The sequence below is a fragment of the Pseudopodoces humilis genome, chromosome 7 (assembly GCF_049639895.1).
Source record: "Pseudopodoces humilis isolate 2021_Gansu_Grassland_sample_001 chromosome 7, ASM4963989v1, whole genome shotgun sequence".
Taxonomy (NCBI): Eukaryota; Metazoa; Chordata; class Aves; order Passeriformes; family Paridae; genus Pseudopodoces; species Pseudopodoces humilis.
Genome location: NC_142206.1, coordinates 45,685,184 through 45,704,209, shown reverse-complemented (window position 1 = coordinate 45,704,209; position 19,026 = coordinate 45,685,184). Strand labels below are relative to the sequence as shown.

Below are 19,026 nucleotides of genomic sequence, written 5' to 3'. Positions count from 1 at the left end.
TTTTGTTTTTCATCGTTTGTGGTTTTAGTTTTAAGAAATAGAAAGAAAGGAAAAAAGGTATTTCAGTGCATGAAAATCTGACCAAATTTACCAAAAGTAAACGCTTTTGGAACAGAGGATTATTGACTATTATGCAAGTAATTTAAATGTAGAAAGCTTTTGAGGGCTAAATTCAAGAAGGATACTGGCATGTACTATATTTAGAATTTCACAGCTACTGCAGAATCTGTGATACAAAATGATTTTTTATTATCATCCAGTATCCACAGGATCATATTGTAAAATAATTTTAAAGGAAAAAAATTAATGCAAATAACTAGGCAAATACAAAAGTTTTATAAAGAAATATTTTATATCTCTTTTTTTTGGCAGTCTTGCTTTGCACCCCGAACGTGTGTTGGTGGCAACAGGTCAAGTTGGAAAGGAACCATATATCTGCGTGTGGGATTCATACACTGTGCAAACTGTATCTGTTCTGAAAGACGTTCACACACATGGTATAGCTTGCTTGGCCTTTGATCTAGATGGTCAGGTATGTAATTAATATTCTTTTTTCAAACACTTGACTAAATTGTTTATCTGTTAGAAATCTTGTCACATAGTTTTTCTTTTAAAAAAATGAAAGTGTATTGTCTTAGGTTTCATCGGCCTATTCTCAAGTTGAGGAAGATAAAATTACATTACATGAATGCCAAATATTTAAATTTGCCAGGAAAACTATAGCTTCAAAAGCTTTTTGAATGGAGATGAGGTGGTAGGGAGGTTCTTGTGGTCTGTGGGCCACAGCTCAGGGTAAGACCAAATAGCCAGAGACAGTGGAACTCCCCTGTGCAGGGGCATGTCTTGTGCCCAGAGTGATGGCAGCCCCCTTGTGTTACTCATCTTGCACTCCTTCAGGCAGTATCCCATTGTCTGTCATGCATTTTGCATTCACTGTTGGCTCTCCACATTTTGATTGTTCAGACTCATGTATCCCACATCTAAGAGTCAAGAAAAAGGTTTCATTGTATTATCATTCTGTTCCTTTTGAACATTCTCTGAGTAGTAAATTGGTTCTCAGAGCTGCCACCTATAATTTTTGTTTTTACCAGATTGTTTTTACCAGACACTTGCTCCTCTGAGTAAAGAGGCTTTCTTGACTGTTGTATTAGAAATGGAAAATTTAGTGGTTACATTTGCATGTTAGGTAGCAGCTGAAAAGGTATTAACTGAGAAAATCCTTTCTGGAGATGTGCTTTCCTGGTCTGTGAAACACTTCTTTCCCTTTTGCTCAGCCTTGCAATGCGATACTCACATTTAGCTATATTCTCTATTTAGTTCCTTTAGCTTGCTAAACATGTCAATGTATGTTAGTTACTGCTGCTTCCTAAGGTGAAGATGTATTGTAGAGACCAGTTGCTGTCCTTAAAATAATATCAAATGTAGCTGTGTTGAACACAAGAGGAAAGCCTACCTGTAACTTGTTTCTTTTTAAAACATGTTGTAATTGTAGGAATGTTCTGACTTTGTTGAAATGACTTCTCATTGTTTAGGAAGTCAGCTTCTGGAGTCAGGTTCTTTCTAGAACATAATTTCTAATTCACAGTGATATCTTTATCTTGTTCTTGTGTAAACATGTGTCACTCCCTCACTTGAATGACCTTCATCATTTAAGGTCAAGATACCTCAAATTAGGATTGGCATACCCTAACTTTTCAAAGATGGAATAGAAAGGTTAGATTTTTTGTAGTTTTAATAAATAGGAAGAATGGATAGAAATTATATTGGACTTGTTTACTTTTCTTCTCATAATCTTGGAGTTTTTCATACAGTAAAGGAATTATGTTATTTGGAATAGGTTTCTGTCTTTGGGAAAAAAAGATTATGATTCAAGTTTGGAGTTTGTTTTTGCTTTTACAACCTCACTGAATAATCTATCTAGAAATTGAAGCTAAATTTGTCCTTAATATGTGTAAGTATTAACTGCTGAACAGTGAAAAAAAGCTTTGGCCAAAAGTTTTGAAAAACTTTCATTTATAAATATCAAAATGGCACAATTCATGAAAAAACAGAAAAAAAATACTCATTTTCTTTAAAAATTAAACAAAATCATTCAGCTTTTTTTTTTTTAAATGCAATTCTGTTAGTCTTTCTGTTGAGAATTTCTATAGGAAAAATAGCATTTTGACTGGTTAACAGATACATTACAAGCAGCTAATTTAGTCAATCATTTGTGTCAAGAAATGTGTTCCAAGTATCTTCATAGTCAAGACAAGACAGGCTGCAAAGCACAGGAAGATCTCAAAATTTTATTTTTCTTGATTTTTTTAGAATAATCTTTTTGTCCATCCTGGTTTTACAGTGTAAATAGCTTCAAACTCTTTCTGAATAATAAAGACTTCATGAAGTTATGTTTGGGGCCTTTTTAATTTTTTTTTTGAGAAAGTATTCAAATCTTTTGTTTGTTTCCAAAAAGATTGAAGAAAATATTTTTTCTTTATATCTCTTGAACTTGTAAAAGAAATTCTAAATTCTGCAAGTTACATGTAATTAAAGATAAACACATACACTTTCATTAGCTTCAGTGATTATTCCTTTTTTGCAAATGTCTCTTGACTGCAGCTCACCATGTGTGCTAGGTATAATTATATATATTAAATATTATAAATCAGAAAGGTGTTGTCATCTAAGAAGATCTTTATGGTCATGATGTTGTACCTGAAAAGATGCATCTATGTAAGCTTTGGTGTAAGATATAGCTTATGTTTTCTTCTATATTGCTTCTACCTCAAATATATTACATGTTTTTTGCAACTCATTCAAAATAATGACTTTAGCTTTCGTTAATATATGGAGTTATTTTTATTTGTTTAATTTGGACACTTTAGCGTTTGGTCTCGGTTGGTTTGGATTCGAAAAACACAGTTTGTGTATGGGACTGGAGAAAAGGAAAATTGTTATCAATGGCTCCTGGTCATACAGACAGAGTAAGTATAACTAAATAGTCTGAGCATCAATGTCATTTTAGTTTGTTAAACCATGTCTGTATATATATACTAGACATATGTCTGAACAAAAACCGTTTTGTTTTAGAAATTGAATTTGCCTAAAGGTTGATATGCTTAAAGACGTGAAGATATTTAAGATGTGTGCATTTATTTCTAGAATCAAATGTGTAACTCAATATTTATTTGTGTATGGTTTGTTGAGACTGAAAACATGCAGGGGAAATTGCAAAATTAATGCACTTCTTAGACCCTAATCCCCATATGGGAAATCAAAATGCAAATAATTGCTTAAATTTTTTCTACTCTGTAAATGAACCTTAATCTTGTTTTATCATGTGCTTTAATTACTCTAGGGACAAAAAGCCAGAACTATATTGGGTATATATTGAAATTTCAGAATGGAATGAGAGGATAAAAAAGTCTTTCCAATAGATCCATTTAAATCATTTCAGACTCCCTGCTAATTTGCTAAAAATTCTTACTGTTTTAACTGTCCCATGCTAGAAAAGCCATCTCTATTGACATCCTTGGGTTTTTTTGTGCAGATATTTGATATTTCTTGGGATTTATACCAGCCAAACAAGCTCGTCAGCTGTGGTGTAAAACACATCAAGGTAATGAAATAACTCTTCATTTATAAAATATTTAAGCTGCAGTAATATATGCTCTATAAAACATATAAAAATAGAATCTAAAAGGAATATAGAATGATAATATGGAAAGCCTTGTATAAGAATAATATTATATATTAAGTTCTTATAAGTGCAATCATGAATCACACCTGACAACACTAGGTACTTTAAAAGATCTGTATAGTGAAAAACAGACCTCCTCTGCTCAAAAGATTTCACAGCCTGGCAGAAGTAATGTAGTAGGAATAAGACAGTTGTCAGTAGCATTGTATGTAGTGACTTTAATATAATTTAAAATTTAGGTTCTCTAAAACTTGCTGTTTGAATCCAGAGTAGTGTAAGACAGGATGCACATGCACAGGTGACTCCAGGTACTCAAGTTTCTGAATCTTGAACAGTGAATGAATTTCTGCACTACAGAGGTGAAATGAATTGAAAAACTGTTTCTTAACATTTACAGATAGCATGAGGAGACAGTGGAAGAGAAAGGAAGAGAAGAAGCATTTTCCTCTCTTTTAATTATTTTCCCTGCTTGTATTCGTATCTTTGTCATTTGGAGCACTCTGTACCTGTTACAGAATTCATAATTTGGACAGCTCATGTCTTTTTCAAGCAGGCTCTGTTTGATCCATATAGGAAATGCTGTGCAGAAGCAACTTCTTTTTCAGGTTTAACTTTGTCAGCAGGATTATTAATGATTAGGAGCTGTGTTTGCTGTCAGTCACTGTCTTCTCCCATGCTTTGTTTTCTGTGTTACCACATAACAGCAGTAGATGGCAGCTTGAAAGTTCTGTATTGCTGTTGTGTGTAGGTTCCCATGGTGGGGAAAATGTGTTGCTTTTTATACAATGAACTTTTAGAGTAATATGTATCAATGGCCTACTAGAAAAAGTCTTAAATCTGTTGGCTGGACTGCATAAGTCTGATTTGGCATAGTGTTTAGCATGTCAGTTACAGAATTCCATGAACTTGCTTAATAATGATCTTTTTTTTCTACTTCTCTAAGAGGACCTTTATGCCAATAGTAAGCTAATATTTGCCAGCAGTGATTTAGTATATTTAAGATGGCTTTATGATGTCAAAATGTATCTATTTAGATAAGCAAAATTTTGAGCAACTTTTAAGGCTCTACAAAGCCTTTCTAAATAGCAACATCATCTTAAAAATAATTGCTGTTTCCTCTGGGGAAGCATTATGGAAAATCTGAATTCTAGAGGAATTTAGGCATTTGGATCAGGCAAGAGATTTTTCTTGATGTGTGTTTTTCTTAAACCACACCTTCTTGTTCTTTCAGATACCAAGAATTTCTTACATGTTTTTATTACTATTGTATTTTTTTCTCAGATGATATTTTATGCAAATTGTAATAGTCAAGTTATGTAGATAATTCCATGTGAATTCATGTTAGGGAATTACTTATCTACATCACCCGCTTCCACATTGGAGCTAGGTGTTCAATTTATGCAGTGACTGTGTAGCTGCTTCTCAAGCAACAACATGGTCTATGTCTTGAAATCTGTAATTTAGTTAAAAAAATACTACTGTCACGGTTTCACCCCAGCCAGCAGCTAAGCCCCAACCAGGTGCTTGCTCACTCCACCACTAACAGGACTGGGAAGAGAGCTGGAAGGGTAAAAGCTGGAAGACTCATGGGTTGGGGTAAAGACAGTTTAACAGACAAAGCAAAACCTGCAAGTGCAAGCAAAGCCCACCAAGGAATTAATTCACTGCAAAAACACTGGGATAGGCAGGTGTTCAGCCGTCTCCACAAGAGCACACGTAACAGTGGGGGAAGACTAACTCCATCACTCCAAATGTCCCCCTTGTCCCTTCTTCCTCTCACTTTGTACACTGAGCATGATGCCATATGGTCTGGAATATCCTTTTGGTCAGTTTGGGTCACCTGTCCCAGCTGTGTCTCTTCCCAACCTCCCATGCACCCCTAACTTCCTCACCAGCATTGCAGTAGGTAGGCAGAAGAGCCCCTGGCTGTGTAAGTTGTGCTCAGCAATAACAAAAGCATCTCTGTATTATCAACACTGTGTTCAGCAAAATCCAAAACACAGCCCCATACCAGCCATTGTGAAGAAAATTAACTATCCCAGCCAAAACCAGCACCTTTAGTAAAGATTACTTGGATTTATTCAGTACTAGTCATTCTAATCAGTAATGGTAATTTCTGGTTATTTCTGAATTACAGTTTTTTAGGTACAAAAATCTATTCATGGTAACTTCTTACATTATGCCATATTAATTGAAGTCTGCTCAGAATTTGGAATTGATTATTGGTAACAGAGTGCCTTGCTGTGTCCCATAAACACATATGCAGGAAACTGTATATGCTGAGACAATGTAAGAGTAACCTGTTAGCAGTGATGCTTTCATGTTTTGCATTGGATTACTTCAGCAGCTTCACTTTCCAGTGCACGTTTACATGTTTGGACAGGAGGGTTTGAAAGGAATATGCAAGTGCTTCTTGTTTGCAGATATCTCAGAAACTAGTATTTATCTGGAGACTTAGTTGGCAAGTATTGTGCTCTGACAAGAGACTTTGCATGTCTTTAGCTCAGGATTCATTGGTACAAATTGTGTAAATTAGGAGGGAATTAATGCTTGTGTGATTGCTGCAATTGCATACAAATTTTGTTAGGAAGTTCTTAATCTCTGCCTCAGATGGCTACTTTGTGTGATCCATGGTTCTGATGAGAAATACATCTACAATAAAACCAGCTGCCTTCAAACAGAGCAAATAAAGTCTAATCAGAAATCCACATGCTTAGGTGGCGTCCTTAAATGAATGAAGTAACATAAAGTACAAATAACTTAAATGAATGAAGTAACATAAAGTACAGCATTTTCAGCATAAAAGTCTTACGTCTAAGGAAGATAATTCTATTATGAAATGCTTTTCAAAAATGACTGAAAATACAACTGACTCACAAATTATTATTTGAAAGAATTTTACTTTGATTTAACACTGATAACCCAAAATTCCTTCCCAACTACTCTGTTATGATGCTTTTACAGGAAGATAAAGTTGGTTAGTAACATAAAACATTGTTAAACTAGAGAACTAAGGCATGGAAAAGAGGGTGAATGGTGATGTCTATTGCAAGGCAAGGTCCTTCTCTTTCAGATGTGCATATTAAATTCTAAGGTGTTAGCAGAATAACCATCTTTCCAAATCCCTTTATGTTACAGTTCTGGAGCTTGTGTGGCAATTCGTTGACACCAAAACGTGGTGTCTTTGGCAAGACCGGTGATCTCCAGACTATCTTGTGCCTCGCCTGTGCAAGGGATGAAGTGACGTATTCTGGTGCGCTGAATGGAGATATATATGTATGGAAAGGAATCAACCTTGTACGGACAATACAGGGAGCACATGCTGTAAGTGTAGCTCTCCAAATTTAATATTAAATGTTAAGTAGATTTCTGGAAAGCCAGAAAGAGCAACCCAAGGTCATCTTGTCTGTGTTCCTAAATGTTTTCAGTGATATTCAGGATGTCTTATTTGAATATTTTTTTTAGAAAAGTATACAGCTTTAAAAAGTGAATTCATCTGGGTGAAAGTTTAATAAAAATTTCCCAAAGTATTTGGTAATATCTTCTTTTAATTTAAATGTTTAATATGAATATAAAGTGATTATTATTTTGCTATGTAAGTTTAAATTACATTTTCCATGCTATTTTAAAGCATATAGGTTTGTGATTAAAGTAGGCAGGAAAAAACCACGCTTTTTGGTTTTCCATCTGATTTGTGCATGCTAAACTGTGAAAATCCTCATTAGCTCTCATTTGGTAATATGCAGGATTTGACTTCCAAATGTCCAAGTATCACTTAAAAACAAAGACAACCAGTTTCTGGTTGGTTCAACCTATGAAGCATGAAACTGCTAAGGTCATTTTATGAAGCTACATGATTTGCTGGTTGAATGTTAATTTTTGTTTTGAAAAACATTGTACCTTCTTGATAATATTTGAAGTTCCCCTATTAGCAATTTAACATGGTGTGAAAAAACAAGAATATGAGTTCTGATATTGTAGCTTCAAAAGTCTAGATAAAAATCAGTAACAGTTAATGATTCTTCCTTGTGAGGATGTGTTTGTTTTAACCAGTGTGTTGGACTGGGTGGCCTGACATTTATAGCTGAGGTATAAGAGTCACTCTTTGATTTAATCAGGTAGAATGGAGGGGACGAAGCAATCAATGTTATGTGTGTGGGAGAGGTTGCAGTTAGTTGGTTGCAGGTTTACCAAAAATTTAGAACTACACATTCAAGATGGTTGCAGCTTGTTAAATGAACTTATAATTCAAAAGTGATTGGAGTGCTTATTCAGACAGTTGTATAATGACACTGTCTCTGGTTATGAACAAAGATAAAGTTATGAAGAACATCTGTATGTGAAATGTATCCCAAACTGTATTTTGCATTCAAGATTTCTTTATATATAGAGAGGTGTATGTATGTGTATACACATATGTATGTGTATATGTATGTGTGTATATATGTATGTATGCATGTGTGTATATATATATATAGAGATATATATAGGTATGTGTGTGTATGTTAAAAGAAATTACAGGTAAACACACACAAGCATACTGTCCTTTATGCATCTGTATAAATATTAAATGTATCCAAGAAGGTCCAAATTATAAATCAGGAAGAATGAGGAGGTATTTATGGTGTGGAGCTATCCCTGATTCTTGCTCTATAACTTTAAATCTCATTTGAGTATTCATAATAAGTGTTCAATAGCATTCTGTTATTTTCTGTGTTTTCCTGAGATTATTGGGCATTGCATATGCAGACCTTGATTCCCAGAGGAAAGAGTGCGCTTAGTCTCTTGTTGAAAACTGATGCCAAAATATTCTGCCATCCAGTTGGTGATGTAGGAGACAGCTGTCCTTCATATTAGCATACTTGTGACTTGGACTATTTAGACTTGCAACAGTTTATTTCTCAGAATATTTCAGTGCTTTTCAGCTGTTTAAGTGTGAAGTGACACACTGAGAAATGTAAGATCACGAGAGCTTGTTGCTCCATTCCCTTATGTGCTGTGTCAGTTCTTAGTTGACCATAAGATCAAATTTGAACATCCTTATCTTCATTAACATCAATGGACAGAGCTCAGGTGACCTTGGAGGAGGTCTCATCTAGCCTTCTATTTTTGGCTCTATCATCTAGGCTCAATGGAATTGTACTTTGCAGTACTGAAAATTAAGTAGGGACACTAGTCTATGTCTTTGAAATTCATTTTTACAAGAGATTAGAGTCGCTACAAATCTCACCAATTTCAGGGGAAAAAAATCCCAATAAAATATGGAAACTGCTCTCCAACAGTATAAAACCTTGTTTTCCAATAAAATATTACCTTAAAAGATGATATTGAATTATCAACTCTAAGCCAAATATACGGAAACTTGCAATGACAGTATTTCTTCAGCCATACTAAAATATTATCATGACATTTTATGGCTACTTAATTTAATAAATTAATGTACTTAATTTTAGAAATTATAAATTATGTCCTTCTTGTCCAGAGAAAATGCAATTGTACATAACAAGATTTATGGTGTATGTATATTGTTAAAGGGACAGTGTGCATGTAGTAAAGAATTGATACAAAATTCTCTTTAGTATACTAGTATTGGAATTGTCATCTCTGCCTACCAGCTCATCATCCTGCATCATTACTCCTCAACAGGTGGGACGTAAACTGTAATCTTATTGAAGGAAGATGTCTCATTATTTGCATAAATACCATGCTTTTCTTGCAGCATGAACAGCAGATATCTGAGATACTGGAAAACAGTTTCTAAACCACATTAGTGATGTGAAGAAATAGTCCAGCCCCAGATTTATTAAGTTATTATTAAGACATTTTCTGCATTAATATAGAAAAACTGTTTTTTTCAAAGGTTGTTGCAGTTGAAAAGACATTTTTCATTTTAAGAATAATTCAATGTGAAAAATAATTCATTGTCTCCCAGTATGAGCAACCAAGGAAACAGATAGCAACTTTAACAAGCAAAATAAGAATTCTTAATTCAGACAGATTATTCATTTTCTGTCATAGCAATACTAGGAGAGAGGAAAGTAGAGTTTTTTGCAGATTTCTGAGTTTGAGTAGTAACAAAAAGTTGAAAACACATGAGTTGAGGTGACTGGAGAATTAGTTGGAAGAGGATTAGTGAATTCACTTAAACTAGAAGTAGGAATGAAAAGTTGGAAAAGGTGGAAATGAGCAGGGTTTAGGAGTAAAGGCACAGAGTTCATGTGCAGGGAGCAATGGACAACAATGGAAAACTCCAATTCTAGATTTGCCTCCTAAATAATAATCCTACTGAAAATTTTAAAGGGAAGAAAGAAAACAATAACATGACAGTATGTAAATTTGCTGGCAATGGTAATACTCCATGAGGTTATTTGTAGGTGATGGATCTCGCTCTGGAGGATTAATAAATACCTTGACTAATAAAAAATATAATCTTTTAATACATGTCTCATTTGTGTACCAGTGCAAAGAACAGATTATAGAATCTTCCACTTATCACCTTATATGTTCTAAATTCAAGGTAGTTCATGACTATTAAGATATATACATGTTAACTTGGATATTAAAACAAAATTGTATACTTAGCTAAAACACTGTATGTTTTAAGGATCTATGCTTTTACCTTGCATAGTAAATATGCATAAGAAGCTTTCTCAGCAGATGAATAATTAATTTTGAGATAGTCTTTCAGAGGTACACATTAAAGTTGTGTGGATTGATGTCAGAAACTGAGGTTAAATAACAAGCTCGAGGTTAAATAACAGGCACTCTGTTAAAACTATTGCACGCCTATGTCAGTTGGCTGGATACTAATTAAATATAGATGGAAACAATATAATGAACTTAAATGAATGGTTTTAAGCTGGTATCATGTACCAACAGAGTCATGCAGTATTTTCTCCTGCTGCTTAAACTAGTCATTGGTTTCAAAGGTAACAGTCCATTTCTTTTAGCCAATGAGAGGTATATAAACAACTACTTTAAATTTTTATAGTAGTAAGTACATTTCTAAACTATTTTCTGTATGATTTGTTGGACAGTAAGATCACATTTCACAGCAGTTTCTCGCTGCTGCAAACTCACTGACACCTATCTTAAATGTTTGCAATCCATTTCCTTACTGTGCAGTAGGTATTGGGAGAGACAGTGTCTCAGAGTGTGTTGTTTTACATGCTTTGCATTTCTGTGTCCTGTAGTGCACAGTCCTGTGTAGTCTGGGAGTAAAAAGGAGGCACTGGAGTTGTTTTTGTGTTGCTGTACCATGTTCTCCATGCTGCTCAGTTGTAGTCAGTTGCTTCTGAAGTTTCTATATGATTTTCCAAGTTTGGTCCTAATTATAGCTAGCTGCAGTCATCGTGCTTTAGGAACTGCATAGTCAGAGTGGTGGATTTTATAAAAACAACTGCATTGAGATAAACTGGTGCCTGATTTCTGTCCATTGGGGGCAAGATAGGTTCAGCAGCAGTAGAAAACCACTAACTGCTTCAGTATTGGTGACTTCTTGGACTCAAGCAGTGGCTAAGTATTCATACAGGAGGGATCATCTTTGTCAAATTCCTTTTGCACTTCTCCAGCTTTCAACTATAATTTCTGGTAGATCTGGGCATTATTTTTTTATTTGCGCTCATTCAACTATTTTTTTTTCATATTTGAAGGAACACAGATGTGATACCAGCTGGTTATGTTGGAAAAACAGGAAATATTCAGCATTCTGAGAAAATGTTGACTGATTTATTATTTCCAGAATTTTCATGTTCATTAGGAAGTACAATGAAACATTTGTAAAAGAAGAATGCAGTCTGTATGCCAAGCTTCATAGGTTTTATGATGGAAATCTTTGATTTACACCTTTTATTTTCATTCAGAAGCACAGTCTTTGCAGCTCACATTCAATTGGATCTAGCAAAATCAGTGCAATTGTTTGCCCCTCGTTACTGCTAGAGGGTTTTTAACCATCAAGAATCAAATTATGTTAATGACAATTTCAGGCTGAAGAATTAAAGAAACATGTAGACTCTGAAGTTGATTTTCATTAACAATCTTGTCAGTTTTTGAAAGGAAGGATTTAGTAGAGGATTTACTGGCCAAGCTACCCAAGTAAAGAATCTGTCTTTTCCACTTAGTGTAAGTCTAACAATTATATGAAAAGTAGCAAAGCTCAGCTTTTTCCATTACATATTTACATTCCCATTAATGAGGGACATACATATAGTTTTCAACTCATTCTCTTATTCCAGTGGCACAAAGACCGAAATGAGAATGTCCTATTGCATTTCAAGAGACTGAGCAAGCACATCTGCCAAATCTCCTTGACAACCAGTGTGTCCTTTTCAAGATAAGGATATTCTGTGGAATGGAAAACAGATTAATGCTGGGTCCACTTGATCTTATCTTCAGAGCATTCCGCCAGCTCCCACATCACCAAATGTCTGATTGTTTTTTTTAATACTGACTAATTAAATAATGGATTTTGGAAAAAGTTAATTAGAGAAAAGGAAATAATTCTATTATCAAGATTGCATTCCAAAAAGAGCTTTAAAAGACTTAAACTTGGACAGAATTCAGCATATGCTACAAAATGAGCTGAAATTCGTCTAGACTTTTATTTATTTCATGGCACCTAGAACCATAGAATCACTAAGGTTGGAAAGGGCCTCCAGGATTAGAGTCCAACTGTTAACCTGGCACTGCTGTGTTCACCTCTAAACCCTATCCACAGGTGCCACATCCACCTTTTTTTAACACTTCTAGGGATTGTTCCTCTAGGACTTCCCTGGGCAAGCCTGTTCCTGGCAACCTTTTCAGTGAAGAAATTTTTATTAGGATCCAACCTAAACATTCTCTGCAACTGGAGGCCATTTCCCCTCATCCTGTCATTTGTTACCTGGAAGAAGAGACCAACCCCCACCTGGCTACAGCCTCCTGTGAGGGACCTGTCTCACCTGAGCCTCCTTTTCTCCAGGCTAAACATGCCCAGCTCTCTCAGCTGCTCCTCATAAGACTTCTCACAATATTAAAGGTTAATGCAGTAAAACAGACAGATACACGTGGAGAAAAACAAATAGAACTTGTGCTGTGTTTTCAAAAACCTATAGGCTCCTAAAGAAACAGGATTTTCAAGATGTTAGAGATAATGAGAATTAGCCTTCTAATCTTCTTAGGATTTCAATATTCCACAACATTTCTGTTTAGACACGTCCTGCTCCTGAACTTGTCTTTAAAGTCTCTTTCTTGAGAATGGGCATGACATGCCAAAAAATTTGAGTTCTGTCACTCTTGCCTTTCAGTTTTGATTGTCATTTGACATTCTAATAGGCTTCTTTTTTTGTGAAATCTGAGAGATTTTTTTTAACATGAAAAATTATATCTTTGTTACCTGATGCTAGAGAAGCAAACACAATCCATATTTTGTTATGACCAGTCCATTATGATATTTTTCTTAGTTGTAATTTAGGAAGAAAAAGCATATTGGTAGGAGATAATAGTCATGAGTACCCCAGAATTCTCACAAGTCACATTATTTGTTCTGTGAGTGTACAGCTTCTTTTTCCCCCAAAAGCCAACCTCTCTTTTGAAAATTGCTTTCATCTTTGCAGTTAATGTGCTTCATGACTGTAAAATCTGGACACTATCTATAGAACTACTGGAACTTTATTTCTTTACAAAACTGAAATTTCAGATCAATATTGTAGAAGATATGTGTATATTATTGGCTGTTCTACTCTTTTTTGGACAGGATTTAGAGACAGATTTTCTCTTCCATTGTTTCTAATGCTCTCTTGCTTAGTTTTTGACATAGCTGAATATTACATACTTGAAGTAAATATAGAGCAATTTCTAACTTTTCATAGGCTTATCATCTAAAGTTGCCCTTTCAGTAGCTTTGCTTACTGAAATGTATGAGTTATTTCTGAACAAAAGGCTAGTGAGTTGTGTAGGCAGTTAAAAAAACCCAATAGTGTTTATGCCATTTAGATATGTATCATTGAATCAAATAATGGCTATGTGGCTATAGTGTCTTTATTTTAATACTACCTATATCATCCTTGCCTCTTTGTGATCCTGAAGAAAACATGTATCAAGTCAGTTGAAGAAAATGGGTTAGGGGTTTTGTTTCCTGATGTCTGCCTTTAAAATAAAAATTGACATTAATTTTTCAATGATGTAGCATGATTATTGTTTTTCTTAAGTTTTATTTCTAAACTTAATTTTTAAATCAATCCTCCTTGGTTTAAAAAAAAACCAAAATCCCAGATGTTTTGCGGGTTCTTGTATAGCAGCTGAGTACTAGCAACAAAGGCCCTAAACCAAGCCTAACTGAGGTCATGGGAAATCTTCATGCTGACATCTACTAGAGTTCGACCAGGTCCTAAGGCAAGGGGATATGAAACTAAGCTCTTTCAAGGGATAAGAAACAGCATTACTATGATGATAATCATCAGAAGGAAAGCATTCTTGCAGCAATTCACTTACTGTTTGTCACTTGTTAATTCCTCTTGTTTTGAGTTTGTTTCCATTTTTGACTTGCTCATATTTGAAGCTTGTATTAGTTGCATACTGTTTTTCTCTAATTTGTTTATGTTGTTAAAAGTAACCTTCTTCTCTCTTTAGGCAGGAATTTTCAGCATGAATGCATGTGAAGAGGGGTTTGCCACTGGTGGCAGGGATGGCTGCGTTCGCTTGTGGGACTTAAATTTTAAACCAATTACTGTGATTGATCTCAGGGAAACAGACCAGGGATATAAAGGTAAAGAGAAGTTTGTCGCTTTCAGTAAGTTCTTACCACTAAGATAGGAAATTTATCAGTGTTTTGAACAAGAAAAGACTTTAAAACCCAAAACATTGTTATATGTACATTACTATGAAATATTTACTAGGAATAGGATAGATCATGCCCCTGGTATAAAGGTCACAGTTACTTTTACAAACAGTACATATGATGAGGATGTAGACACAGATTGAATTTTTTTATGCACACTGTTTCTAGAGCACAGCAGTTTTTAACAAGGGACAGTAATGCTTTAAGAGAACTTGAGACAGTGAGATCTACAGTGTAAAACAATGGAGTACAACAATTTCATTTGCTAGTTATCCAAATTTTCATTAAAACTATTTGAATGTTATCTACAGTTTTGTGGAAATTAAAACACTCCTTACTTGTAACTATGACTTCAGTTACAGTTCACGTCATACTAAACTTTTACACAGAGTGTTTCAGATATTGTTGCTATAATGATTTAGGATAAGAATACAAACATGTACTGAAGCACTAATGTCACTTACAATATTGCTTTTGTTGGCATTTGGTTTTCTTTGCCCCCAGTCACTTTTGTTATTTTCTAATATCTTGCCAAGAATTGGAAAATGTGCTAGAATATCTGGTAGCAGTGAGATGCTCAGGGTCAATACATAACTGATTACAAGTGAAGTCTTTGTAGGGTGTAATTGACATGGCATTCCCACCAAGACTGTGAAGTATTGCAAAAAGATGGAATACATTTCATTTTAAATATGCCCTGCAGTAGAATGGCTCTGTTTTAAATTTACTCAACTGCTGCTTCTCAGTTCTGATGCATGTAGCTGAAAGCTGTTTCATTCTTTCAGACTTGTTCTCACCTCCAGTTTTCCTTCTTTACTTCTGATGTAACAGACTATTACCATAAACTTTTGCCTTGTCAAATGCCCATGACAGATCAAGAAGATTTTTAAGAATCTTGTCTTGAATAAAATGAGTTTCCTGATTCTTTTCCCTTCACTCTTTTTTTTCTTCTATACTTCTGAAGATTGCCTTTATGATCTGTCCTCTTGCTCATTTTCTTATCTGCATTTTCTGCTGCTCCACTGTCTTACCTCTTGGTATACTCTATATATCCTCCAAGTAGCCATTAAAAAAGTTTATTTTCCAAGGGCAAGGATGCCACTATCTATGAAATAGATAAAAAAAGAAGCAAATCCAGGAACAAGAGAAGGGATATGGATACTTCTTGACATTTTCTTGCTTTTATGCTTTGTCTTTTGCTACTTTACCTTTGTTTTACAAGTTCTGAGGATGTATCTCTCATTAACAATCTCTTTTGCAGGTCTCTCTGTAAGAAGTGTTTGCTGGAGAGGAGACCATATACTCGTTGGGACACAAGACAGTGAAATTTTTGAAATTGTGGTGCACGAGCGTAATAAGCCTTTCCTGATAATGCAGGGGCACTGTGAAGGAGAGCTGTGGGCTTTGGCTGTCCATCCTACGAAACCCCTGGCCATGACTGGAAGTGATGATCGATCAGTCAGGTTAAATTCTGATTCTTTGTTAAACTGCATTCAGTTTTATACAAACAACTAATTTTGTAGGTAACCTAATTGAAGTGTATATATTTTAAAGTTATTAAAATGTGGCACTGATGTACTTCTACAGTTCAGTTATGAAGGGAATTAGTTCTCTCCAGTAACAAAATTCAAGTATATATTTCCCAAACCTCCCCCCACATGTGAAATTTGAAAACATTACTTTTAGGCTAACATTGAGCACTCAGAGACAAGCATCCTTTAAGTTTTTCAGGAGTTATGTTAAGCGTGCACAGCTTGTGATGAAAAAAAAAAAATTGCGGTAAAAACTGAGACATTTTACTCTTAATGTATTTACTTTTCCAAATGCTGCAAATTAACTCTTAATGTGTGAATTTCATCAAACCTAGCCCATGCATTGTAAACAGAGCATAAATTTTCAGTAAGCCCATCAAATTACTCCCTCTTATATGTTTATCTCTACTTTTTTTGGTCAAAACCATCTTTTCTTTCTTCTAAGTTAAATGTGTTGGCATTTTTTGCTAAATATCTCAAGTGTTACAGAGTTAAGATAATCAATAATTCAATTATTAATATTGAAATATTACTCTTAAATTCCAGATATTGTAAATTGTAAAATAATAGATATTAGATTGTAAATAAGAGATGTAATCTACCTTGTTATAAAAACTTACATATTTTAATATTATTAGTTATAAGAATTTTTCATAATGACTTTTTATAGGAAAAGTGCTTTATACTGATCAAAGTCTAACTGTTATTTAATGTTTCTGGCTAAAATTATTAGAAAATAGTGGAATTTTTGCAGGAGTGGTCTAAAACTATGTGTTGTCATATGCTATAATTTTTTATATTGAGAAATAAAAATGAATCTGTCCCCACATTTTCTCATTAGAGATATTCCTTTCTTTTAAAATATAAGAATATTTCTTGCTGCGTATAAAATTCACACCTATGTCTTAGATTTTCCTTGTGGAAAATTATTTTAAAACAGGGACACTGCCAAGTCCAGCATTGTGCAGAAACTGAGGGCTTTGTCTTACCTACGACAGAGCTGCACACCCATTTTGCATTTGAAATAATTACTTTATTTTAGAATCTGGAGTTTAATAGACCACGCTCTGATTGCCCGGTGCAACATGGAGGAGCCCATTCGCTGCGCCGCGGTTAGTACTGATGGAATCCATCTAGCTCTTGGAATGAAGGATGGCTCTTTCACTGTGCTTCGAGTCAGGTATGCCACAAAACTACTGACAATAGTTATTAATATTTTGATACTTTTGTGGCCATGCATGTGATCATTTGTGTCTTTGTTCTAAATTGCAGAGGGCGCTCAGATTTTTTTAAATGTGTACTACATATGTTCACATTGTCCTGTAACAACCCATTTAATAAAGTATATTGGTCTATTTGCAGAGAGTGGCAGTGTTCTAGGAAATGTTTTACTTTAGGTTTTAGATTCATGAATTATCCTTGAATTACCAAGAAATAAATTTTCATTACTTCCTAAATTGTTCCTGTATGTTGGAGTTCTGCTGTAAGCACATCCTGCATACAAAACCAGTGCTGCCTTGTGCTGCTGTGATCCCACAGTTTTAAAGGGAAAATGAGATTTGTGTCTCATGTCAGTGAAGTTTCCTTCCCTAGCTGAATAAAGATCTCATGATCTACCTGATGAAATTTTCCTTTTCTTCACTGTCCCTCAGCCAAGTGAAGCACCTTCTTGTATCACCATTTCCTCCTTTTTTTTCTCTGTGAAGCTCTAACCAACCCTAAAAACAGCAGTGTTGTGTTTGCACACAGGATAGTTAAGTTCAATATATAATTTCATAATCTCATTCATTTTTTAGACTGGGAACTTGGCAGTGTGATGAGACTCTTCTCTACTTATGACATGCTTTCTTTCATACTACAGAGATATGACTGAGGTTGTTCATATCAAAGACAGGAAAGAAGCTATTCATGAACTCAAATATTCTCCAGATGGGAATTTCCTAGCTGTTGGTTCCAATGACAGCTCAGTGGATATATATGGGGTTGTTCAACGATACAAGAAAGTTGGGGAATGTATTGGATCCTTAAGCTTCATCACCCATATGGATTGGTCTTCAGACAGTAAATACTTACAGACCAATGATGGCAATGGAAAGAGACTTTTTTACCGAATGCCAGGTGAGATTCTGAGTTGCCTTCATGTTATTCGTTACTTTTGTAATAAAAGCGAAATGTAAATCTTGGTTCAAAGCATGGGGGTATAGGAAATTTTTTGTAAGTTCATAAGAATATTTGCCACATTTGAATAAGTCCAGCATTTTTCTGGCAAAGTTACTGAAGTATTTCTATCCTTATATGTTTACTCTTTTTTCCAATACATCTTTTTATACTATAGACGCTGCCTTATAATTTGTTTTGTTTCTCAAAAACCAGTTTTTGCTCCCACTTTTTTTAGAAGAATTAAAATGCAGAATTTAAATGAAATTCTGCAATAGCTTAATAGCTTTTCTCTTATGGAGATTGGATATTAAATGAATTATCATTTGATTCCACTGAATGGTTTTTAAAATGTGTGGAGTAATCTGTATGCTGCGGATCAAAAGAAGTCTTAGGTTTTCTAGAACTATGTTTGCAGCAGATTGAGGAATTCAACTTAAAAGAGCTTTTACAGTGAGGAACTTTGTGATAACCCCATTATTGCAAATGTTTTCAAGACAATTTTCTTGAAAACTTGACTGAAATCTTGGAATAATTTCTATCAAGGTGGCTCCCTCTGTAGAGGACATATGCACATATTAGTATCTTAAAGCTTGAAATAAGTAGTCCTTATTATAATATGCCAGTGGCAGTATTTATCACAAAGCTTGACTTCTGTCTGTTGCATGCACTCTCTACATAATAGTCTGTATTCTTCTTACTCATCTTTGTAGTATTTGCATTTGTAGTAACTGTGTATTATCACCACTTTCTATATTGTCCATTCTTACACAAGATTTATTTTTTGCACATTCTTTTTCATTTTTCACAGAGCCTAGGAGCTTTTTACAACTCTCTGC

The 19,026-nt window shown here is 34.6% G+C and overlaps 1 protein-coding gene across 1 annotated transcript in view; it reads left to right on the top strand.

Annotated features, from left to right (window-relative positions):
- Positions 1-19,026, top strand: part of EML5 (EMAP like 5) — a 109,007-nt gene that overhangs the window by 25,220 nt on the left and 64,761 nt on the right. The window contains exons 2-9 of the mRNA XM_005520204.3: positions 373-532; positions 2,868-2,966; positions 3,533-3,601; positions 6,821-7,006; positions 14,291-14,426; positions 15,760-15,961; positions 17,073-17,210; positions 17,892-18,148. Of these exons, the coding sequence (XP_005520261.1) occupies positions 373-532; positions 2,868-2,966; positions 3,533-3,601; positions 6,821-7,006; positions 14,291-14,426; positions 15,760-15,961; positions 17,073-17,210; positions 17,892-18,148 (1,247 nt within the window). The remainder of the gene's footprint in view (positions 1-372; positions 533-2,867; positions 2,967-3,532; positions 3,602-6,820; positions 7,007-14,290; positions 14,427-15,759; positions 15,962-17,072; positions 17,211-17,891; positions 18,149-19,026) is intronic.